The 26,246-nt window shown below is 38.5% G+C and overlaps 1 protein-coding gene across 1 annotated transcript in view; it reads right to left on the minus strand.

Annotated features, from left to right (window-relative positions):
• Nucleotides 1–1,453: 1,453 nt before the first annotated feature.
• LOC131411502 (uncharacterized) overlaps nt 1,454–26,246 on the minus strand; it is a 291,360-nt gene continuing 266,567 nt past the window's right edge. Inside the window, exon 4 of the mRNA XM_058550423.1 lies at nt 1,454–1,599. Within this exon, the coding sequence (XP_058406406.1) occupies nt 1,454–1,599 (146 nt within the window). The remainder of the gene's footprint in view (nt 1,600–26,246) is intronic.

Raw genomic sequence — 26,246 nt, forward strand, 5'->3', positions numbered from 1 at the left:
TCCCTGGAATAAATCCCACTTGATCATGGTGTATAATCTTTTTAACATATTGTTGTATGCGATTTGCTAGTATTTTGTTGAGGATTTTTGCATCGATGTTCATCAGTGATATTGGCCTGTAATTTTCTTTTTCAGTTGTCCTTGTCTGGTTTTGGTATCAGGGTAATGTCAGCTTCGTAGAATGAGTTAGGGAGCTTCCCACCCTCCTCAATTTTTTGGAAGAGTTTGAGAAGGATAGGTATTAAGTTTTCTTTGAATGTTTGGTAGAATTCCCCAGGGAAGCCGTCTGGTCCTGGACTTTTATTTTGGGGGAGGTTTGTGATTACTGTTTCGATCTCCTTGCTGGTGATTGGTCTATTCAAATTCTCTACTTCTTCTTGATCCAGTTTTGGAAGGTTGTATGATTCTAAGAATTTATCCATTTCTTCCAGATTGTCGAATTGGTTGGCATATAGCTTTTCATAGTATTCTCTTATAATCTTTTGTATTTCCGAGGTGACTGTTGTAACCTCTCCTCTTTTGTTTCTGATTTTACTTATTTGTGCCTTCTCTCTTTTTTTCTTGGTGAGTCTAGCTAAAGATTTGTCAATTTTGTTGATCTTTTCAAAGAACCAGCTCTTGGTTTTATTAATTTTTTCTATTGTTTTTTTGGTCTCTATTTCATTTATTTCTGCTCTGATTTTTATTATTTCCCTTCTTCTACTGATTTTAGGCTTGGTTTGTTCTTCTTTTTCCAGTTCCTTTAGGTGCATTGTTAGATTGTTTATTTGAGATTTTTCTTGTTTGTTGAGATAGGCCTGTATTGCTATAAACTTCCCTCTTAGAACCGCTTTTGCTGTATCCCATAAATTCTGGCATGTCGTATATTCATTTTCATTTGTCTCCAGGTATTTTTTGATTTCTTTGATTTCTTCGTTAACCCAGTCATTGTTCAGTAGCATTTTGTTTAATCTCCACGTATTTGTGGCTTTTCTGATTTTCTTCCTATAGTTGATTTCTAGTTTCATACCGTTGTGGTCATGTCTTCCAGCTTTTAATTGGATTTAGCCATTGGGGATCCCTGGCAGGAGATAGACAATGGGAGGAGCAGGAGGTTGGGTATTTGGTCTCTTGCTGCTTCCACGCAGGGTTGCCTAAAGCTTGGCTGTGTGTCCCCACTAATGGTCACTGCTCTTCTGAAGGTTTTTCTATCTACCTGACTACTTCTGAGCTTCTGCAACAGCTCCCTCCTCTCGCTGCTTAGGCCTCCACCATTATCCTCCTGATTCCCCTACTTGCTGCCCACATCTTTGTAAAGAGCCTCTTTATTAAACTCTTTGTGAATTATCCTAATTTGAATGTATCATCTGTTGTCTACTGGTATCCTGACTGATACAGGACTAAATTCTTTATATGCATTATTTAGATCTAATTCTTACAAGTCTTCGAGGAAGGTTTGATTTTTATCCCCAGTTTATGGATAAGATAACTGAAGCTCAGAGTGTCTAATTAACTCACCAAACATCAAATAATGTGTTGCAGACCGAGTGCTGGGTTCCAGCAGTCTGACTCCAGAAGCTGTGGTTGTGATGGGTGATGTGAATTTGCTATCCTGATTTTCTAAAATAGGGAAAAAATAAATTTCAGAAATCACACATCGATACAAAAAATAATGCTGATCACAAGTTTTTAGGGTTATTAAATATGTAGATTGCATCATATGGTATTTTTTTTGGGCATTATAAAGAATTATGGGAATGAGGTCTTAATTAGAGTTTAGGAGACTTGCCATTTGATGTTCCAGATTTTTGTCAACAACTTAAGGAAACACAGGGAAGAGAGACTTTTTAAATTTGCTGATGATGCAAAGCTGGGTTAGAAAACTAATGGAATCAGGATTTCAAAAATGTTGCTGGGTTGGAAACACTAGAGAAGGCAAATGAAATGAAATTGAATGAATAAATATTGCACTGTGCTATGTTTGTATTAGTCAATTGTCTTATTTGCTAGAGGCAGAAATCCACTCAAATAGGCTTAAGCAGAGGAGAGCATTTATGGCTCAGGTAACTGAAAATTCTAGAGGTAGACATTAAACAAAATTGAATGAAGAGGCTCAAAAGAGGTCATCAAATGGGTTCTCCCCTTCTGTAAATTTCTTCTCTGCCCTCCTCTGTGTTGGCTCCTGAGAAAGCTCCTGTCACTATGAGGGTTGATATTTTGCCTCTCAGGTTCAGGTCCAGTAGAAGAGAAAATTTCTCTTGGAAACATCTCTACAAATGACCCAGAATTGTATATCACTGGTTCTGAAATAGATCAACTAACCATCACTGGACTACAGCCAGAGGAATGTGGTGCTCTGATTGGCCAGGCATGAATCCCATGCCCACCCCAAAGAGAGAGATGGCTCCACACAACCACATGAATACAAGTTGGAAAAGTGACACACCAAAGAAAATCAGGAAGATATTATTAAAAGAAGAATGAGTAAAGGTTATATTAGGCAAAAACACAATGAAAACTGAAAATGATGACAAAATTTGAAATGATTTCAAAAATATAGAATGTGGGAGACATAGTTTAATTACAGTATTATTAATGCTAAAAAGGTCTTTTTTTTTTTTTTGGTGAGGAAGATTAGCCCCGAGCTAACATCTGTTGCCAATCCTCCTCTTTTTGCTGAGGAAGATTGTCCCTGGGCTAACCTCTGTGCCCATCTTCGTCTACGTTATATGTGGGATGCCGCCACAGCGTGGTTTGATAAGCGGTGTGTATATCTGCATCGGGGATCCAAACCTGTGAACGCTGGGAAGCTGAAGCAGAGAGCGTGAACTTAACTACTGCTCCACCAGCTGGCCCCGGTCTCGGGGTTTTTAGATGACATGAAACTCAATATGAACCAACAGGGTGATTTGGATACTAAAATAAGCTCAGACCGAGGGCTGGCCCAGTGGTGTAGTGGTTAAATTTGCGCACTCCACTTCCACTGTGCGGGGTTTACAGGTTCGGATCCCGAGTGTGGACTGATGCACCACTTGTCAAGTCATGCTGTGGTGGAGTCCCATATAAAGTAGAGGAAGATGGGCACGGATGTTAGCCCAGGGCCAATCTTCCTCAGCAAAAAGAGGAGGATTGGCATCGGATGTTAGCTCAGGGCTGATCTTCCTCACACACACACATACACACACACAAATAAATAAAATAAAATAGGCTCAGACTGAATTAATCAATGTACATTGTTCACAGCAATAGAGGTTATATTTGTATTCAGCTGCACTCATCAGATTACACTTGGAATATCATTTTAGGTGCTAAACACTGCATTTTACGAGAGACATTGAAGAGCTGGTGTCCACCGAATTGAGACTTATGAATATGCCTGGAAGCCACATCCTTTGAAGAATGATTGAAGAAACAGGGATGTTCAGATGGGAGAACGAACATTTCAGTGAGGTTATAGTATCTGTCTTCCATTATTGAAGAACTTCCATGTGGAAAACAAAGTAGATTCATACAAAGTAAATCCTGGTGACAGAATTAAGACCAGTAAATATAAACTCAGCTGTATTTCAATGCTTTATAGAAGTTAGAAATATATTTAAACATGGAAGCCAGTAGCACCTGCGTCCACCTTTGTTGGTGTTAAGTAGAAGTTAGATGATCACCTCTCAGATATGCTACCAAAATAATTATCAGATTAGATTAAAACATTGGACTAGAATCGGCCTTAGGTTCTTCCAGCTTGTGCATTCTATAAGGAATCCTACCGGCTAGACCCAAACACATGTCCTATTGTTTAAGAGTTATGAGATTGTGGACAATTCACTTATCCTCAAACTTCCCTTTCCATCGGTAAAATGAGGATCATATTCTATCCCTTTTAGAGCTGCTGTATTAAATTATTAATATCCACAGGGCACTTATGTATGGCCCATATTGTGTTCAATATTAGCCATTATTAGTATACAGTTGATTAGGGATACCTAACTTTCTTTGCTCTACAGTTGGGGTGCTATACCTAGTTGTGATAGAGTTTTTTAAAAAAGTATTTCTTTTGTGTTACTAAACGTATGGTTAGTTGAGGGTCTTAAAGAATTGTTCTACTGCAAAAGAGACTGTGTTCATCTAATCCTTTTGCAATAAGGTATTTCCTTGAGCTTATAGTCATTCAGGTCTAATTCTTTTTTTTTTTTTTTTGTGAGATCAGCCCAGTGCTAACATCTGCCAATCCTCCTCTTTTTTTTTTTTTTTTTTTTTTGCTGAGGAAGACTGGCGCTGGGCTAACATCCGTGCCCATCTTCCTCCACTTTATATGGGACACTGCCATAGCATGGCTTGCCAAGCAGTGTGGCGACGCGTGCCCACTCATCTCTATATTATGCAAGAGGTGTGAACTTTGCAATCACCAAATCAAGGGACTAACTTAAAATTCTAATTCTTACAACTAGGATCAGTTGTGGTCCTTTAATTTTCTGGACCCAATTAACAAGGCTATTGTTTGCAATGTTCCAGAGTTGAACAAGACTCCAAACTGAGAAGTCCACTTTGGCTGACTCTGCCACACAATTATCTCCTTGACGTCTTTGCCACTCAGAGAACAGAAGCCACAGTCATTCGGTTTAGAAGGAACAAAGCAAAAAGGTTTTTGGGTTATATATCCCAAATGCACATGTAGGAACAGGGAGTATATGGGAACTCTCTGTAACTTCCTCTCAATTTCACTGCGAACGTAAAACTTCTGTAACAAAATAAAGTCTTTAAAAAGAAAAAAATAAAAAGATAAGAACTTCAGCTGAATGTGAGGAATGAGAGAAGGGAGGAAATGAACTAGTCCTATTGATGACTGAAATGTAGACAGTTCCTAGTAATGATTTTCTATAAATAGGATTAGAATTATGGTGCAGAATGGGGGGAATGTAAGAAGCGTTCTTTTTGCTTAGTGTGATTTAATACAGTACACATACACAGAAACCTAGTACAGAGAAAGAGATAAGGAAAGGAGAGCGGTTCTTGAGAAATGGGAAGGGAGATGCAACCCAGAACACAAAACAGAATTTAGCCTTCCACGGCATTCGGAACTCTCCTTCCATTGTCAAGCTGGGAAGAGAATCCCACAAGCTCCTACCACGCTTTCAATTTCCACTTCAATTCCAGTTGCTGCCAAGTTATTGAGAACTTTAGAGATAGGAGTGCTTCATGTGCAACTTTTCATTCTAACACCACCCCAGAATGTGGGAACTTCTCTACACGTTTCACTATCATTTCTAATGCTGAGGTAAGGTGATATTTAAAAATAATTTTTATGTATAAAATGCTGTAGTCACTTTTGAAGATTATTCAGAAAATCTAGCTTCCATGTTTTCCCTTTTGCTATTGGTATCCAGACCTTTCCCTCAAACCAATGAAGCTTGGAGACAAAGGAGTCAAGACCAAGCTGTCTATGTGTTATTACTTGGGACTCCAACTACGCCTAAGAAATGAGACTCAAATCTCTTTGCCGTTAATCAGAGATAGAATTATAACTGAGATCTGAGCAAATTTCTCTATCTCTAAGCCCCAGGTGAAGAGCTAGGGATGGTTCATATCAATTGCCTCCAGGGAAGAAAAATAATGAGGGAGGCAATCTGAATGACTGAACATTACTGAACAAGCACTTGTTAGTATAATAATTGTCAGCCTTGGCAGATTCAACTGGGAGGAAAATTGATGATAGTGGCTCAGCACAACTGTTCCAAGCAAAATGACAGCGGAGTGGGCAGCAGGGGATCTGCTAAGTGGAATAAACAAATGGCCACTAAGAGAAAAAAGTCAAAGGAAAATATTCACTTAGGGTTTCAAGTCAAAGCATTAATACACGTTTTTGCAGACCAGATAAACTTTTCTTTTCTAAAACTGCTCACGTTTGCTGCAATTTCATTAACCATATGTTTTCAGGCCTATTATTTCTTACTCTCTCTCTCACTGTTCCAGAATACTCAAAAGAGACAATTTCTAAAAAAGACAATGCCTTGACAGCCCATTACATCTTATATTCATATGAAAAAGACATTATAGATTGCTTAAAATTTCTTTTAAGGTGGTTTGTTGACATTTAATCAGAATGGACAATCCACTAGTCATTTTTCCCCATGTTTTCTATCTGGAATGTTTAGAGAACTGCTATTGAAGGAAAGCAATTTCCTTCTCTTCTTCTATTGATATTAATCAACCGTCATTTTCTTCTTTCATTTTCATTCACAAAGCAGTTGCAAATACCTTGAGATTTACTAAATGAGTCACTTTTAATATCTATGAAATTCAACATCTGTTCATTAATTCATTCAAGACAAGCTACATTCCAGCTGTGATGGGTAGAGCTGAGTGTCATCTTGTCCTTAGGAAAGTATTTTATTTGGAGCAGATTATGAGTCAACAATGGGTACTTTTCTAAATGAAATTGTATTGGAAGAAGACATTTATTTTATGGAATAATTTTAAGGCTTTTCCAGTATGAACAAAGGAAAAGTTGAAACCAGAAAAACTTTAAAATAGATTAAACTGCATAACATCCAACAGGTAACTGGGAAATATGTGTCTATATTAAATTACATCTACTTTGAATAAACAATGAGCAATTACTAAAATTTATATTAATTTTCAGGCGACCAACATTGAAGAATTTAAATGACAAATTATACTAGTAACCGGACTGTAAATTAACAGTTCACCTGATTTCTCTATGCCAATAGGGAGAGCTTCTGCCTTCTGATTAAATCATTAAATAGATATAAGCCACATCATTTTTCCATGTAAACTAAACAGTTTTTAATGAGTTAATTTCTCAGGTCTTACCTAATTTTATTTATTTATTTATTTTTTGGTTGGTTTGTTTGTTTTTTTGTGAGGAAGATCAGCCCTGAGCTAACATCTGTGCTAATCCTCCTCTTTTTATGCTGAGGAAGACCGGCTCTGAGCTAACATCTATTACCAATCCTCCTCCTTTTCTTTTCCCCCCAAAGCCCCAGTAGACAGTTGTATGTCACAGTTGCACATCCTTCTAGTTGCTGTCTGTGGGACGCGGCCTCAGCATGGTGGGAGAAGCGGTGCGTCAGTGCACACCCGGGATCCGAACCCGGGCCGCCAGTAGCGGAGGCGCTCACTTAACCGCTAAGCCACGGGGCCAGCCCCAGGTCTTCCCTAATTTTAAAGTTCTATTAATCCATTAAATAATATATATTTATATAAAAATATATGTTTATATAAAATAAACTAAATAAAAACAATCCCAAACAGTGAATATTTCTTCCTGACTTGCACAAACTATCCAGCTTTCTGACTCGAAAAAGTTCAATATGAGATACAGATCTGTAGAGAGTAAAGCAAGAAGGAGGTAAAGTAACCCATGTGTAAGCTTAGAGACTCTCTATTAAAGATTCTGGCAAAGAACACAAGCTTAAATTCTGTCAAGGGCCAGGAAAGTGGGCATGTAACCGGGTAAAATAAGCCCCAGGGAGAACTGGCTTGAGTTTTGGGAACCATGCACACTGGAGGGTACATGCCCTCCTGAAGCCATTCCAATTAAAAAGAAAAGAAAGTGGTTCTGACCAAAAAACAAAGCAAAACAACAAAATAAACGAACAACAAGTCTACAGACCAAATTCAGCTGGTGCAGTTTGACAGTTTAATTCAAATTCCTGTTCTACAGCACATGTCAGCTAATGCCATAATAAGGCTGTGTAACAAACCACAGCAAAATTCAGTGGATTAAAACAGCTGTCACTTATTCTCACGCTCAGAGGTCTGAGGATAGACTGGAATCAGCTGATCTCAGCTGGTTTGGCTGGGCTTGGCTGAAGGCTGCAGGTTCCATTCAATTCAACCCCATGTGTCACATGGTGGAGCCCAGGCAGAATGGGCAACAGACACTCAGAGCAAGAAGGCAACTGTGTAAGCACATAAGTCTCTGTTCTCATCGTTTTTGCCAGAATTGTATTGGCCAAAGTAAGTCACATGACTAACTCTGAAATGAAGGGTTGGGATATGCACTTCTCCATCCACGATGATGCTGTGCGGAGATGGGAACTGAAACACGAGAAATGAAAGATTGAATCCAATAATTGAACCAACCACATCTGATCATTTGCTGTGTGATCCTGTGCAAGATATCTGTGGTTAAAACTCAGGCTCTAGAGATGCATAAAGCTGATTTGAATTCTAGCCAAGCTGTTCACTAGCTGTGTGACCTTGGCAAGTTCATTAAATTCTCTTAACCTCAGTTTATTCTCTCGCGGAGTAGAAATAACAATACTAATGATACCTACCTCATAGGTTCTAAGCATTAAATCAGATAATCATTTTAAAGTGACTAGCACTGCTCCTAGAACTCAGTAAACATTCAAAATGATATAACAGTACACATCATTATTAACTGCTTTGGAAAAGGAATTGAAGTAGAAAAATCAGTATTTTATTTTTATTATATCAACCAATATTGCAATCCCATTACCTAAAAACAGATGCAAATTACTCCAGAGCATTTTTTCAGCCCAATTTACTTTTTCTGACCTCCGCCTGCTGGAAACACCAAATTGGCAGATAATCAGATCAGTTGAAATAAAGACAAGTGGAGAAAATCATTACAACTCATGGTTTCACTCTGCCAAACCTGGCATTTACGCCATATTCTTGTTTATCCCAATCAAGCAGTGTAATCGAAAATAAATAAAAAAATGAAGGAAGGCAGGCAGGCAGGCAGAAAGGAAGGAAGGAAAGAAGACCACGTCAAAATAATTCCAGATGGTTACGCTGGACCCTTAGGCAATGCTGCATAGGCTGACAGAGGGCAGAAAAGAATTTTATGCTGGTTGAAAGAGAGATGACTTATTAAATTATCCGTAATTCATGTTTTGATAATTCAACTTTATGGCACTGTATAATTCAATTTCTTGTTGGACAAAACAAACTGTATTAGTTAGAACACTTTTCACTTCAAATGAGAGAGATGTGACTCAGTGTAACTTAACTGAAGAATAAAAAACGAGAAAGAGAATTTGATGTGAGCTCCCTCCAACAAGCTGCCTCTCTTTATCAACAGCTGACTGGGACCCAGGCCTCCAGGATTCAAGCCACGTAGCAGCACTCCTGAAGGCCACTGTTTATAAGAGGACTTGACAAAATAGGGTTGCCCGTCCTGGCTGTCTCCCACTTCTCACACGACTGTGGCCTTCACAGAATACATCCAGATAGTGGATGTACCATAAAATGAGGCTGCAATTCCAACCCCTAATTGGTCAGGGGGTATAGGAGGCAGGGAGTTGCTGGTAGGGGCAGGCAAATGAGTGCTGCCAAAGAATATTTCAGGACTATGAACTAATTTGAGAGTTTTGATATTTAAACAATTTAGTGACACCTAAAAGAAAAATAGAAACCTACTATGTGTTTTCTTTATATTTTTAAATATTTTTATTGCAAATCTCTCCTGTTTCAAATTTATGATGTATTAAATGAACTTTTGAAAGCCAGCCTGAAATTTTAACCTTAATTTATAATTTCCGTTGTATATTTGCTAAGGCCCTGTGGGTTGCCTGTAACAGAAATGACTAATGTTTAGATGGACCACTGGCCACCTCCATAGCAAGAAGTTTGGTATCTCGCTTTTCCTCTTAACATCATTTTCAGTGATCCTTATTAGCCAAGAATGTAATTGAACTCACAGGAGCTGTATTTCACTCACTCCAAAACCTTCTACTAGCTCTGGTTTGAAGAGAAGGTAAAGGACCTAGAAGTGACACACTTTCCTGGGGACAGCCAAGCAGCTGGAAAATCACTTGCTGATCTGGCTTAGGAACTAACCTATCAGAAGTTTTGTCTTCAAAATGTCACTATGTAATCACTGGGGGTTACTGCTCTTCTGGTCAGTACTAAGTGTTGATAAAAAAAACACCAAACTTCTCATTTAAGTGACCGGTTGTGTGTGTGTGTGTGTGTGTGTGTGTGTGTGTGTGTGTGTGTGTGTAAGGGAGAGGGAGAAAATGAGGAGGAAGGGAGGGAAAGGGAGAGGGAGACAGAACAACAGAGACCGTGTGTGTGAGTGTGCCAGCGGGGGTGTGAGAGAACCAGTGGATTAGGGTTATTGGCTTTCTTAACATCAACACCAACCTTGAGGTTGGCTCTGAGAGGACCTTCTCCTCTAAAACAAGGCATGGAAGTAAGATAAGTAAGATGAGAGACGGGTGACAGGTCTCCCTTTCTTTTGCAAAGCTAGAGAATGTCCTTTGCTGTAGTATTGGTAGGGGGTAGGAGTGGGCAGGAATCATTTGCCAGGGGCTTTCTCAAGTACATTCATTTTAGGGAAGAGTATGCGCAGAATTGAAATCTGGGAATGTATTCCCTTTAAAACCATTCATCAGCTTCTAGGAATTTCTCTGGGTCCTCCAATAGGTATGTGGGCTTCACATGGAGACCGTTCCAAAGAGCAGGGATTATGTCAGTTTTGTTCACTGCTGTATCCCTGAGCCGAAGCACCTATAATAGATGCTGAACAAAGATTTATTGAAAAATTAATGATAGCGACTAAAGTCAAACTGAATTTCAATCAACTACCAATACACACTCTATTTTCCATAATTAAGTGAATAGAGTAACATTAATGAAGAGAATGGGATAGGCAAGCCTTTTTCTAAAGAAGAAATTAAACCATTATTTGGTCAATAAGTTTTAATTTTGTAAACCATATTTCCTTTTTGTAAAAAAATGCACATTAGTATACTAAACGCTCTAGAAAATTCTGAAAAATTTTCCTTTTGAACTTTGTTCATATTTCCAAAACTTATTTGAACAATAAATCAATTTTAATTCTCATTTAAAACATGTTAACATCCATGGAAACTAGTGATCTTAAAGCATAAAGAAAGTTTGGATTGTTCAAATTAAAGGTAGATACATAACACGACACAGTAGATTATTAAGTTAGCACTGCACAATTAGAAAATAAGCGAAAATCTAATATGAAAAGCCATCCACATGAGAGTTTTTCCAAAAACAGTGAGTATTAATTAAAGAAGAGAGTTTTGAGCTCCAGTTCTAATTGCTTCATTATTCAATTACCAGACGGAGAACATTCAGGCTCTTACTAAAGAATAAAAAATATTATCAAAAGAAACTGTAAATTGATAATAAAGTTAATATCACATCAAATTAAAATTAAGTAATGATATTTTTACTAAATAACTTTTACACAAATGTATAATGAACTGATAATCATGGATATTTAAAAGCTTTATTGATTTCCTCATACTCTGCAGGCAGAATTAACGAGGCTATAGCTTGGGTAATGGGGAAAATGTTCATTTAATTATAGCTGTAAAGAACTATTTTCCCAAGCTAAGTTTGTTTTTTGAAATTTCTTCTAGGGGAAAAACTAAGTCTGAAAGCATTCCAACAGTGAGCATAAAGTATAAGGAAAGTAGTCATTTATATATTAATGAATAGTACCATAAGGCCAAAAGCCATTGGGTTACCCTTTACTCCTTTATTTCTCTCCTCTCCAGCTGTCTCTGAGTCTAACCATTTCTTTCCTTCCCTGCTTCCTGCTATTCTAAGATGCTGTCATCTCTAGATTCTGCAGTCATCTCCCAGCTGGGAGTCCAGATTGAACTTCTACCCCACTAGAGTTTATTCTCCAAAGAACTGCTAGAATCTTGCTTTTAAATGTACATTAGATCATGTTACTTTCTTGTTCTCAAGTGTCCCTTGGCTTGTATAACACTTAAAGTAAAACCCAAAGTCTTTAATTCCTATAGCTTCTAAGACTCTCGGGATCTAGTCCCCGGCTACATTTCCAACCTCACTTCTTATCATGCCTTTAACGTTTTAGTCATAGTAGCCTCCATATTGTTCCTTGAACATGTCAAGTGTTATCTTGTCAGAGAGGTTTTCTGTGACCATCGTATCAAAAATGTGCCCTTCCTTCCTCTGCCCCCACCCTCCACCACTGTTCCTGTGCACATACACTTCACCTGCAATTACTTTATCCTGATTCATAGCTCATATCACTATCTAAATTACTTTTTATTTATTCATCTTGTTCCTTGCTTGTTGTTTGTCTCTGTCACTAAAATGTAAGATGTATAAAGGCATATTTTGATCCCTGTCTTATTTGTTACTTTATCCCCAGCACCCAGAACAGCACTGGTGAATAGCATGTACTTGATAAATATTCACTGAATAAATTTGTAAATACAATAATTTTAACATTGAAAATATTTATTATGGCATTAAAACAATCTTTTACTTAGAATATTCAAAATTGCCATAAAGAATTAACATTCATTCTACTTCACAACACTTTACTATGAGCAAATCTATATTCAAAACTAAGTAAATATTTCCATATAAAGGATCTGCTTCCTGCAGAAATCAAGAAAGTTGGTTCAATTAACGATGGTCCTAACTTGTGATGAAAATTTTGAAAATTAAGCATGCGTGCTACTTTAACATTTTTAACATTGTGGTGGTTTTAAAATATGTCTACAGGGCCTTAGATTACTCATCCGCCTCCCCACCCCGAAAGCACAGCCATCTGCACTCCCCACAGGTGTGAGCCAGACTTCGTGAGTCACTTTTCAGGAATAGGATGATAGAATGTGGCAGAAGTGACAGTGTGTGACTTGTGAGATTAGGTCACGAAAGACACTGCGGCTTCCTCCTCGCTCTATCTCTGGGGGATGTCAGCTGACACGTTGTGAGGACACACAAGCAGCCATATGGAGACAGCCATGTGGCAAGTAACTGAGGCCTCCTACCAACAGCCTGAGGAGGGAGCCAGCATGGAAGTGGGTCTTCAGTCCTAGTCAAGCCTTTGAAGGACTGCAGCCTGGGCTGACATTCCAACTACAACAGAATGAGAAACCCTGAGCCAGAACCGCCCGACTGAGTTACTTCCATCACCCACAGAAACTACATGAGGCAATAAACGTTAATTACTTAACTACCTATTCGGGGGTAATTTGTTTGCAGGTATGTATAGCTAATACAGACACATAGTGCACCTTTTTCACCAAAAGGGGGAATTCCTGAAGCAGCCGCTTGATATGTAGTTCCGGCCAATTTCTTTAACCTCTCTCTCAGTTTCTTCATGTGCAGAATGGGACTGCTATGATCTATCACACTGCTTTACTGTGACGATTAAACAATGTATTGTATGTGCACAACACTTAGAACATTGTCTAATTAATTTTTATTTACTTCCTTTTTCATCAGTGAGGAGTCAGCAAATATATTATATCATTTTGCTTGAAAGATTGATAGAAATGGAGTGGAGCCTCAGACTTACAGCGAGTCCAATTTCTAAATGCATCATGATACAAATTGAGTGCATACCTTTTGTATTTGAAATAGATTTTCTCATAAAAACTTCTAGGTAAAAAGAATATAACATTTGGAAAGCCCATTAAAACTTATAAAGTCCCTCACAGTAGACTGGAAACAGCAATAGAATGATAATATATTTGTAGAGGATTTTGTGCTCAGATGCCCCTTTGAGACTGAAGGATTTATGTCCAACTGCTGGGCATGCTGCCTGCAGATAGCCCTCAGCTCTCAGCCTTCTCTGGGAATTATACTCAACTGAAGACAGCCGCCTTACCCAAAGTCACTCCCCCTTCCCCGGGGCAACCAGCGTCCCATGACTGGTTCTTGTAGGGCTATAAATGCCCAGCTCCCTTGCTCCAACTCAGCACAACTCTGATGAGGCAGCCCAGCTCCAGAGCTCCCCACATGGCTGGCTGCGGCCTCTGTTGTGACTGCAGGGCAGCCCACCTTTTCCTCTGCCCAAACTTTCTTCCTTTCCTGTCACCAACAGTCACCAACCCCAGAGCATACCCCAATAAACTTCCTGCAGGCAAATCTTCATCTCAGAATCCGCTTCTTGGGGAAGCCAGATGGTGACTGACATCTTGAACTGCAGTGCATCTCCTCATGGGTCTCACTTTGTACCCCACTTTTCGGGGCCTGCTGGGATTTGAGTCTCGCTGCAGGTCTAGAAACACAGAGGTGGGCTGGGCGTGAGTCCTGAGGAGACTCAGCACTGTCTTGCCCGGCAGCTGTCCTAGGGGGCGCTATTACAGAATCCACGGGCAACGCGGGGTTAGTCCCCTCAGAGGCGAGTGGAAAGAGATTGTTCTCCAACCTAAGTGCTATTGTTTAGGGAACAGGAAATTTGATTAGAAGAGCACAGAAGGGCAGAGATTTTGCGATAATTTGCGTGGTCGCTCCATGGCAATTTCAAGAACCATTAAAAAGTAGAGCATTTGCTGCTCATTAAATGTATTTCTTTGATAATTTTGTTTCCTAATGCTAGTGTATCAATAGCATGATTCACTTAGACCTGCACAAATCATGTTTTGATAGTACGTACAGTGTCATAATTAAGATATGGTCTTTAGAATCTTAGAAATGTGAGTTTAAATCCAAGTTATGCTGCTTACTAACTTTAAGTTCTTAAACAAATTAGTTAACCTTTCTCAGCTTTAATTTTCACAACCACATAATGGGGAATATAATATCCACCTCTTAAAATTATTGTGATCACTAAATGATAGAATACCTGTAGAACATTTAGGTGTGTGCCACACATATCTTAAAACCTCAGTACTTGGTGATAAGTTTTGTTTTCATTATTAACGCAGAAAGCGAAAATACTGAAAGAGATTTTTCTGATGTTTGCACTGGGTTATCTTAAAAGACAGGGGCAAAGAAAAAATATGACACAATGCTGAAGGATGGAGTCTTTCCCCGTATCTCGGAAATTTGGCCAAAGCCCCCAAACACAACAACAACAGACATAAGCACCTCTGTACTCTAGAAAAATTCTCACAAGATTCTCTAGGAGGTGACAAAACTGGTGCTTCCGCCCTTAATTTACCTTTATTCAATAAATACAAATATAATCCAAACATAAATACTGTAAATATAAACTAAGGATAAATAGAAATATAAGCATTAAATACATACGGAAGAGGAACTTATTTAGCATTACGGAGTTGGTAAGTCTTAGACCCAAAGAGGAAGTTGGCTACTCTCTGGCGCTCCTCATAGAACTATGAGGGATGTACCAGGAGAAGCACTAATAGAGAATGAGCATCGTTAAGAAGACAAGACGAACATCCCACTCCCCAGCTAGATAGATGCCTGCAAAGTTGCAGAAAAAATCAAACCTGTACCAGAACTCAGATGCCCACAGAGAATGTTGGGGAGAGCTTGTCTCTCTACTTGGCTGTGAAGAGTGGTGCCTTCCTCTTCAGAAAATTCTGAAGGTGGGAGGCAGCTGGAACATTCTGCACTGGCAGAGTAAACAGTAGGGACAACGAGAGTTTATGGCCGGCACTCCCATGTTGGTGTGGCAGGAATAAGTGAGTTTCTCCAATGCCAGGTGGGTGTACAATAGCATCCAGCATCCCCAACTTGATGGGACCTCAACCTAACAGGGCTTGGACATGGCAAAAAGATCAATTTATTGAGGAAAGGAATGGGTGTGAGTGTAAACAAGTGGTAAGCTGGAGTGTGTATTGCTCCAATTAGGCAAATACCCAGGACCAGAAATCTGGGTGTGTGTGAGGGAGGAAGGGGGTGTTCCAAAAGAATATAAAATACACTGTAGAAGAGAACCAGCACATCAATGCCCATCCTTACTGAAGGCCACCAATAGCCACGAATTGTACCAGTCATAAGAGACGGTTTGTCCTTTTTCTTCTAATCTCTACTTTCCCTGTGTTGATTCTGGAAAAGTCGGAAGGGAAAAGGGATAGAGAAAACGAAAGCACAGATCACAGCCCCATCTAAAACAGCCCCAGCTAAGTGGAGTGGGGGAATCTTTGAATAATATCTCAGGATCAATTTTGACATTGTATCACCTAAGGATTGTTTATTCCTGATTTGAGAATTATCAAAAAATAAGACAGTTCTGATAACTGAAAGTGACAAGAGAGCTATTGTATCTTCCAGATATATCGTCAGCGGGCAGAGAAAGGAGAGCCGACAGAGCAATGTTGGAAGGAGTGATGAGAGAAAATATAAAGTCTTTTCCTGTAGCATATTATGTTCAGCCCATTCAATAAATTGGTTTAGAGTTAAGAGCTATTTTCAGGCAGAAGAAAAAAGAGATTGTTTCCTTGGTGCTATGGGGGCCATGAGAGGAAAGAGATGAAGATGCTGGGTGAGATGGTTCCCTATCTGTGCACCAGGGGGCGCCATAAGACCAGGGCAGCTTTGTTGTGCGTGGTAACCAGACCTCAAGAGGAAAATGGAGTTAGGGAGGGCCTGCTAAGAAGGTAAGGGGTGTGCCCTTCACTATTTATGTTTACTTGACCTTCCCTAGTTGGTTGTTCATGACCTGAGATGTGTCTATTCTAGGAAGAGATTAAGCCGCATGAAAAAGAAATAGAAAATATATTTCTTTGGAAACATAATCCAGGTCGCTAAATAAGTCTCACCTCCACTGGATGCTTCATCAAAATCAATGATTCCTGTAATCAGAAGTGCCCCATTCCTGTGTAGTTCCTCTACTTTCTAACATCCATAAATTCAGCAATGGATTATGAAAGCTTAGATCACACTCGGGCACCTAACGTGACTGTAAAGGAGCACTCTTTTCCTCAGTGGAATTACTCTTTTAATGTTCTTTCTTTCCAATTTACATCAGTTAGAAGCTATTAAAGAAATGGCACAGGCATTAGAAAAATAAAAAGAATATGAAAAGGAAGATTGCTCATGTCTGTGTTTTATTCATCACACTGCCTGTTGAGTTTATATCACTGCCTTCAGATTTATCCACTTGCTTTTCTTTTACGACTGGGGACATTAAGGGCAACCTGTCAGCTCTGTAAAATAACATTTGTAGTACTCTGAATCTTCTCGGTGTAATCTTTAATAACTGTCTTACGTTCAAGTTGACAGCAAGCAAGTAATAAAATGTCTAATACCATTTTATAGGTCACATAATACAGCAGTTTATTTTAGTTCAACAGGGCAATAACAGGTAACAGATAATGAAGTCACTATACATTTGTGTAACATAGTTTCCGAGATGGCAACAGCTTCAGAAAAGCCTTAGAAATCTTCTTTTGAGCAATAACAAAACAGAAGTGCATTTCCCATTTTCTCTCTTTCTAATGGTTCATAGCACTGAAGTTAACCTCAGAGATGGTACACTTCAATTTTCAAAACTCGATGTAAATTGTGGTGTAAACTAATGAGCTTTTTAATGAAAGGCTGTCTCTGTCCCAGAACTTCAAATTACATAAGTGAAAGAAGCAATTATTTTACAACTATTTAGAAATACAAAAATATCTGAGACATCTCTGTTCAATACAGTAACCACTAGCCACCCATAGCTATTAAAATTGAAATAGAAATTAATTGAAGTTAAATAAAATTAAAAATTCAGTAACTTTAACAAGGTCGTATTCTTTTATTATGGGTTATCTCCCTTATATCTATTTTATTGGTTTAAACGTAGTTGCTTTAGAGGCTCTGTCTGATAGGTGTATCCTTTCTAGATATTGTGGTGCTAATTCTACTCTTTGCTGTACCTAGTACTGCTGCCTCTTCATAGGAATGGGTACTCTGTGGCAGTTTTAGTTCCAGCTCAACATTCTTGGCAACTACAATTCCTATCCCCTCTTGGGCATTAAAACTCAAGGTGCCATCCTTAGGGCCTAATTCCATGTATAATAATCCGAGAGCTAAATATTTTTCTATTTCCTTTTCTTTCTTTCTCTCTGTCTTTCCCCTCCCTCCCTCTTGAGATCTACACATTTTTATTATATTCTTTTGTGATCTACTCTAGCAGTTGGATGAGCCTGGCTTCCTACATGGCTTTGTGCCATTCGCTCACAGCCTGGCTGGTTAGTGATTTTTCTTTCATCCATTTGGATCTCCTTTTCCCCATCTCTTCCCACATATCTGTAAGGTCTAATTCCTATAACAAATTTTTCATTCTATGTACTCCTAGTTGAACCTTGAGTGAACTCTTATACAAAGGATAACTGAATTTCTACAGTTGATACATGAGGAAGGATGCTACACAAGCATTGACAAACGTATAACCATGAAGAAATGCTTCCAACTAAATAGTCTAATAATAGTAGCTTAATCGCAGTGGCATGTAAAACTAACTTAACAATAAATATGGAAGATGGTGTCTCAGAATTAGACACTTCAAGATGTCATTACATACACAGGCTCTATCTTTACTCTCCATCACCCTCAGCTTTAATCTTTTGTTTTTATGCTCAGTGTTTCATTGTCACAAGATGGCTGCCATGTCTCCAGAAATTACATCTGTGTTCAACTAGTAAGAAGGTATAAAGTACAAGACTAGCTGCAGGTGTGTTTGTGTTAAAAAATCTGTTTTAACAAATTCTCCTCCAACTGACCTCTTCTTACATCTCATTGGTCAGTATTGAGTCAAAGGAAAAAATGAGATAACAGTAACTGGCTTAGACTAATATGGATAATCTCTTGGAACTGGAAGAAGGGTCTACATACTCTCACAACAAATGATTTCTCACCACTGGCAAGAAATCAAGGTTCTGATAGCAGGAAACGAATACATGAGAGGAAAGCAGAATGCTTTTTGGGTAGGCAATCAACAGTGTCAGCCTTGGGGTTGGGGGCGGGGGGAGGAGCAGGATATATTCAGGATATGGTGAGATCTCAACGGGGCTGGATAGTAGAGTATATAGATGATATAAAGGTAAAACAAACAACAAAAATTGCGTGCTAGAAATTTTGGACTCGACTGTTTAGAAAATTGAAGTTACTAGAAGAGTTTTAAACAAAAGAATGGCACAAACATATTAGTGTTTTAGAATGGTATCTAGGAGAATATTTGGTCTCTAAGGAGAAATAAAATATCTCCACAATGACTCCCTCTTCCTATAATCTTTCCCTAAGGAGGAGGAGTCACGATGAAATTCCAGGGTTCTGGACCCCTTTTCTAGGTGTGGAGCTAGTGGCTGTGTCACAGTGGGAAGTAAACTAGCACTCCTCCACATGGCCCTCCTTTCCTCCTTTGTTCCATGAAACAGCCAGGACCAATCCAGCAGCCTGGGGAACCTCAACAGAAGGCAGGCACCTTCCTTTGCTCCCCTCAGGTCCCTGTTGTGCTGCTGTCTGGTACAGGATGGATTCGAGAGAGCTAAGCTCTCGGCTGCACTTAGAGAAAAGAACAAGCTAGGGCAAATGAGCCTTTTGTTGCTCTACTATTCTTCTTGGTTTATTTTTTGTATCACAGATTGGCTGAGCTCTGTACTGGGTCCTCACATTGATAATGATGTTTTCCTAGAATTGGAAACACATTAATTTCCTTCTTGACTTAATAATTTTCTACAAATGTTTCACTTAAAACTTTAAAATAAGCTTATTTTTATAAACATAATCTACTCACACACACACACAACATTAGTGGCCTTATCCATTTAAAGCACAATTTCAGTCTTGGATTAAAAGAAAAGATCTGTTTATTTTTAAATGGCACCACCTGAAATTATTTTTTTAAAAAAAAAACAAGACAAGCAATACATACTGCAGAGAAATAGATGTCTGTGAAGTAATGCTTTCCAGATACATTGTTTCTAAACTTTAAAACTTTATATTTAACATATCATTGAATGGCATACACATTGCTAATTATTTCTGTTATAACTTATAGGAGGGAGTTGTTTACTCTGTTCGTTATCTCAAATTTACACTTAGAAAAATGAAATGAGTTTCTATGAGAGTTCCTTCCATCCTTGGACACATTATGATGAAGGAACATAAAAGGGCAAACCTATGTTCAAATAGAAAAACAGTTGTTCTAGTCACAGGAAGTCCTATAGTCATTCAAGGACAAAGGGCATGAGAAAATACTGAATAAAGATGTTGAAAAAATAAACAAAACTTCCAAATAAAATCAGAATATTTATAATGTTGAAACTTTGCTAAAGGTCAGAGGAATCTAGATTAATGGTATTGCCTGAGCAAACCCCAGGTTTACAGGTAATTTATGAAATTATAGGAAGCATAAAAATTAAGGAACAAAGTCACTTCCAATTATGCTATCTGTAACAACTTACAATTTTAGCTAGATTCAATTCAATCACTTTTATTAAGCTCTCTTCTCATGTGTCTTCAGAAAGCATTTACTACGTTGAAACTATTTAAGAAATAGTTTTATGCATAGTATAGGTATTAACCTATATTAAGAAAAAAATTGAATCCAGTGTTCTTCATAGTCTGCCAAAATCTAAAACCTTCTACCTGTTCATTCTCCAAAGCTATGACTGAAATACAAAATGTCTGTGGACTGAACACTTTGAAACAGAAAGGTAACACGACGTTGATGAAGTAGCTCAATCCTGGATGCTGAATGGAATGGTCCTGTGCTGGCTTTGCACAGAGTTAAGAATGCATAGTTCTGCATTGCAACTTCACTTCTCCTCTAGCTCACTATGAGAACTACTTTATAACATTTGACAGATAGTATTCCAAAGTTTCCAGCCCATTCTTCAATATTTCTCAATCATCTTAATCAAACTCCTGCCCAATGTGGAATCTCAGTAATATCTGTGGCAGATGGCAACCTATCTAAACAGTGGGAAGCCAAATATTTTTTTGCAAAGAAATAATTTAGATACAAACCTGAGAAAGAAGATTTTAAACAGCTTCATACTAGAGGTCACGGGGTGACTGAAGGGAAATTGCTGACATTTGCCTCCCAGCTGTACCTTTGATTATTAAACCCCCTGCCATCTGCCCTCACTGGTCCTCCCTCCACTCTTCTGGAGCCACCTTTGAAATCGCTTTAGCTCATTCCTCTATATGTCTCTCATTTTCCAGAGAATAAACGTTAGCCCGATATTTCAATGTACTTAGAAAATATCCCTGATTATTTCTTCATAGTAACTTATAACTTCATTTCTGAGTTGGTGCATATTCTCTTGGGCTAGCAGATGAAGAAGCTGAGTTACAGAACATATCTTTTATCCAAGGACCCAAAGAAGGTCAGTAAAATCTCTAAATCTAGGTTTTTCTCTCTGGATGTGCAGTTAAATGCCTAATACGCATGCTCGCGCTGTTTTCACTCTGCCATTTATAGGTGGTGCATGTGATGATGGCCTCATCACAGCCTCCTTTGAAGTAAGTAAGTCAAAGACCACTAACATACTGGCCCTGCAGTGTCTTCCTTCAGTAACTGATTCTGTTTATCAGTGCATCTGTAGGAAGCTATCAAATCCAGACAAAAAATATGATGTAAAGTTCTTTTCTTGAGAAAGGCAATAATTTATATCTGCAATTCCCATGGTAGGTAAATTGTAGTATTATTTTCATTTCCCAATCTCAGTGACAATGATGAATTCAAGCATTGAGGAAAATTAATCATGGGACTGTAAGTTAAACTCTTATTCCAAATAAGTGTTATAGATAGTAAGTGAAGCTACCCTGTGGTAAGAAGGACCGAGAAAAGGCAGAATATCTTAATCGGACATGGAAAATTCCTTAACTAGACATGGGCAAAAGCCATGTGAAACAGACCACTGTGGCTGTACTTTGGCGTTATATACTCCCTGGAAGTTACGTGTGGATTGAAAAATAAAAAGGAGTGTGATCATCTTATTAAATTACTCAAGATTTTGGTCAGATAAGAGACTTCTGTTCCTTCAAGCAGAATGGAGCATTCTCTACAGAATGCCACCAAGGATCACTAGAACTCAAGAATAACAGCTACTTGCTGAATAGCTGGTAACTAAAGAAGTATTATATCCATAACATTTTCTTCTATGGACGTAGGTTACAGAGTTAGATTTTTTAAAAGCAAAATGATTTTTAAATCTAAAATATATTGTTATATAAAGTAAGCAAAATTCAACAAAAGAAGTAAAGAAATGGAAGTTAGATGTGGAGGAAGGAAAAAGAAGGAAAGGAGGGAGGGAGAGAGGGAGGTGTGGAGGAAAGGAGAGAGGCAGAAGGGAGGGAGAAGAAGGAAAGAATGGACAGAGAAGGAAGAGAAGGGGGAGGGAGGGACAGGAGAATAGTCAGACAAGGAGAAAATGAAGAGGAAATCAAAGGTTGGAGGAAGGGTGGAACGGAGGAGAGGAACTAAGGAAACCAAGAATAAAAGGAAAGGTCTAGATTTGATTCCTAGTGCCCTGGAATACGTATGTTTCCCTGAGGCTGTGCTGTTTGATTCTAAATTGAGATTCCTGGGGAAGACTCGGGTCAAGTTCAAAGCCCTGGCTCTCAGTTCACAGAGAAGAGAGGCCACGACTGGCTTGCCTCTCAGATGGTTTCCAGGCACTTTCATTCTTTTCAGAAGTTCAGATTTCTAGCTCCAAGCACCTCAAATCACCATTGAACTAGAAAGCTCTTCAGTCATGAAAAAGCAGCTTCCCTCAGGGCAGAGACAAGCAGACTTAAAAGGTTGGAAACACCCTTAGAACACACCTGCTGGAAAATAAGCTAGGTTCTGGTCAAAATCCAGACCTTTAATCATCTTTAAATTCTAAATTATTAATTAAAATCAAAATTTGGAGACAAATCCAATAATATTTCCCTTTCAGGTTGCTGCTTTTCATTTTCTAATTTACTTTAAGTTAAAATTAGTTTTATGTGAAGAGGAGATTGGCAGGGAGAAGGGGAAATGAGCATCATTTCCTCTGAAGGAGGATGGGGTGAGAAGGGTAAAATGCCATGATTCCCCCAGTGTTAATGCTTTATTCCTTGGGTAAAAGTAGTTTAAATTTCCAGAAACTTATCCTTTCTTGAAATTTAGTAATTGCTTATTTTTAAAAAGTGTAAAAAGCCATACTTTTCTTGGGAAAAAAAACATTAGCAAGAAATCAAAAAGCGTAGATCCTAGTCCCGTTTCTCGCACCAATTGCAAGACTATGCGAATAATTTAGGTTTTTTATTTTTCTTCATCTGTAAAAGGAGCATAATATTAGCTTCCGTATTTTACAAGTTTGTAGCAGATATTAAAGGAACGGAGAGCTTGCACAGTAGGGATTGAGAACTGTTTGCTGAATTGAAGAATACGTTTGGAAGCTCTCGGAATAGGTAGAAGCGCACGATTTTTAGTATCATAAAAAAACAATGTAGAAAGAGTTTAACTGCCAATCTCATACACTTCTCAAGGCAATACTCATTTATACCAAGAGAAACATTTATCTTTTATAAAGCAACTTCTTACAAACAAGATTATTTTATATAATTCACAAATGGTTTTGTATCCTTTAAAAGGGTGGTTTGTCCTCATGTATTATTAAAAATCTGTCACTTTAATTTTTTTCTGCTTGTACCATGTACATAAAGTACATTGATTTAATGCTCCCTGCACATTTCCAGGGATCTTCGCATTTGGTTCCTGGGTATTCTGGTATCCTAAGTAACTCTTGGTAGATATTAATATTTTCCTAGGATAATTTTTTCTGTTGCTGTGTACCTATAAGATGAAGACATCTAGAGGGAGGTTCCCAAAGGGTTTTACAGAAACAAGTGTCAACAGCTGTGTGATTGCTTGCCTGTGCCAGCTTATTCACTCTGAAGTGAAAAGGCAAAGACAAGCTGATCCCACAATGATCAGCTGGAGTGAAGGCATTGATTATGTCAGTGCAAGAATAATTAGATACATAGTTACCATAAACAGCCTTTGAAGTGTTTCAATAGCTCTAATTCCATCCATTGCTGTCATCCAGCTCTTGGCAGAGAAGCCAACTCTATTTTTCTATGGATGGATCTAATCAAAAAGCATCTAATCCTAGAAAACTACTAATAAATGGTAGTTTAACAAGAATCTTACATATTGGTCACCTCTGATTGTTGTAAGAGAAAATTATACAAGTAGACTGACTGTGTCCCCTTTTAAAACTCCTGATTCAAACCTCAGATGGGGACTGCCTGTATTAAGCCTACTGTATTTCCACAGTTTGCTTAATATCCACAATATAAGAAAAAAATCTTCCTCTTTCTTCAAACTTTTATGCTCCCGTTCCCCACCAACTCTTGTTTGATTATCTCACATATACTTCATTGAGATGGCCACGCCCTTGCCTTCCCATCACAGATCAATCTTACATTTTCCATCATCACTTTCCCCTCCCGTGATAATGGAGGAAGTGAGCCTCTGTCCGTCAAGGGTGCATCCTTCCACTAGTATCCTAGACTCCTTTCCTTTCACACCTTTGTATGGGCTACATTTGTTCTGTTAGTTCAATGATTCTCAAAATGTGGTCCTCAGACCAGCAACATCAGCATCACTGAATCAGAGCCTGATTAGGAACCCGAATCAGAAACTCTGGGGAGTGATTCTGATGTACTCTAAAGTTTCAGAAACCATTGAGTTAGTTCAGTGGCCCTCAACGTTGGCTACAAATTTGAATCATGTGGGGAATTTTTTTAAAATATCTATTCCAGGGTCCCACTCACAGAGACTCTGATCAACTGGTCTGGGATTGGCTCAATATTTTTAAAATATTCTCAAATGATTCTAACACGACACCAGGGTTGAAACCACTGATGCTAATAGCCTTTCTCTTTTCTATGTTGTCAGTCTCATTCCTACCACTGGATTATTTCCATCAACACATATATACACCCTACTCACTTAACTTTAAAAATTTTCCCCTCAAGATTCCCCTCCAGATACTATTATTTGAAATTATACACAATCACATCCCCTTCTTCATCCCCCACTCACTCTTCAATGCACTTCAATCTGAATTATATTCTTAACACTCCATTGAAAGTGCTCTTACAAAAGTTGCCAGTGAACACATGTGGCCAAATTCAAATGTTCCTTCCCTGCCCACATCATCCTCTTTCACTTTTCTTCTCTCTCTTGAACAAACCTTCTTCCTTGGATTTCATAACACTCCATGCCCTTGGATTTTCTCCTCCAGAATGAGCACTCTTTTGTGAGAGTGTCGTTCTCTGTCTAACTGCTGAAGCCTAACCTCAGGACTTAATGCTGTGTTCCCTTTTCTTTCTTGCATACTCTTTGCAAAGAAGTTTTAATCCATTCCCTTGGCTTGGAAAATCATCTAAGTAAAAAACTCAAATATATCCCAGATTTTTATCTGAGCTTTAGATTCAAATATCTAACTATATTTCCCATTTTCTCTTGCAAGTTTCACAGCCATCTCTGATTTCAAATGCTGTAGTTTAGTACTAGTGTCTGCTTTGGGGAAGATTGTATGAGTGTTTTATTTCTTTACTTCATCATTGCATGCTGCACTAATTAAGTCTAAATTCTCCTAGGGTAGGTTCCATTCTCACCAAGAATTTTGCTTAAATTCTGCTCTTTCCTTGCCTATATCTACTACCCTCAAAAGAGCATCTTTGGTATTAGAATAGAATAATTTAAAAACAATCATAGACTAAACAGAGAAGATAAAATTGAAATTGTGCCCTATTGGTAATCAGTTGAATACATCATCTATACTGAACACAATTTTCTCCAGTTCAGCCATGACTGAAACAGGTAAGGTTCCTTGTCAATAGACTGCTCCAGAAGTTGGTTGTCTTTTCTCTCAGCAAAGGCCCACTGAGGGTAAGGTGTGGCACCTAAACACAGAGCAGCCTTCCTCTTTAACACTTCCCTCAATGCAAAGAATCAGACGAACATATTATGTTTTCTGGCACACATTAGCTATTGTTTCGGTTAGCATTTAACAACCCCTTCACACAGATATTCTTCTCATCACTTGATTCAAAGTGCAGTTCTAGCCATCTACATAATTTCTGCCTGAGGAGCCATTTCTAACACAACAGCAACAACAAAAGAAATAGGGATAACAGAATGTCATTCCAAAGCATCATCTCAATTAATAGATGCATTAGTGACAGGTTACTATTTATTCATTTTCTAAGTGAGAAACACTTTTTCACAGAAAATGCTCACTAACTCCACTTCTGATACCTGAATCCTGGCTGTGGGGCGTCTACTTGGATAGCTGGAAAGTCTACGACAGAAGAAAAAAATATAGTTGGCCAAATAAGATCATGTATTTTTATTAGATTTCAAAATTGAAGATGATCTATCTTAAATGCCCCCCAAATTTAGGAACACCATTTTATTTTATTTTAATTTTATTTTTGTGAGGAAGATTAAACCTGAGCTAACATCCAATGCCAATCCTCCTCTTTTTGCTGAGGAAGATTGGCCCTGGGCTAACATCCGTGCCCATCTTCCTCTACTTTATTTGGGACGCTGCCACAGCACGGCTTGACAAGGGGTGCGTCAGTCCGTGCCT

The sequence above is a fragment of the Diceros bicornis genome, chromosome 2, assembly GCF_020826845.1.
Source record: "Diceros bicornis minor isolate mBicDic1 chromosome 2, mDicBic1.mat.cur, whole genome shotgun sequence".
Classification (NCBI taxonomy): domain Eukaryota; kingdom Metazoa; phylum Chordata; class Mammalia; order Perissodactyla; family Rhinocerotidae; genus Diceros; species Diceros bicornis.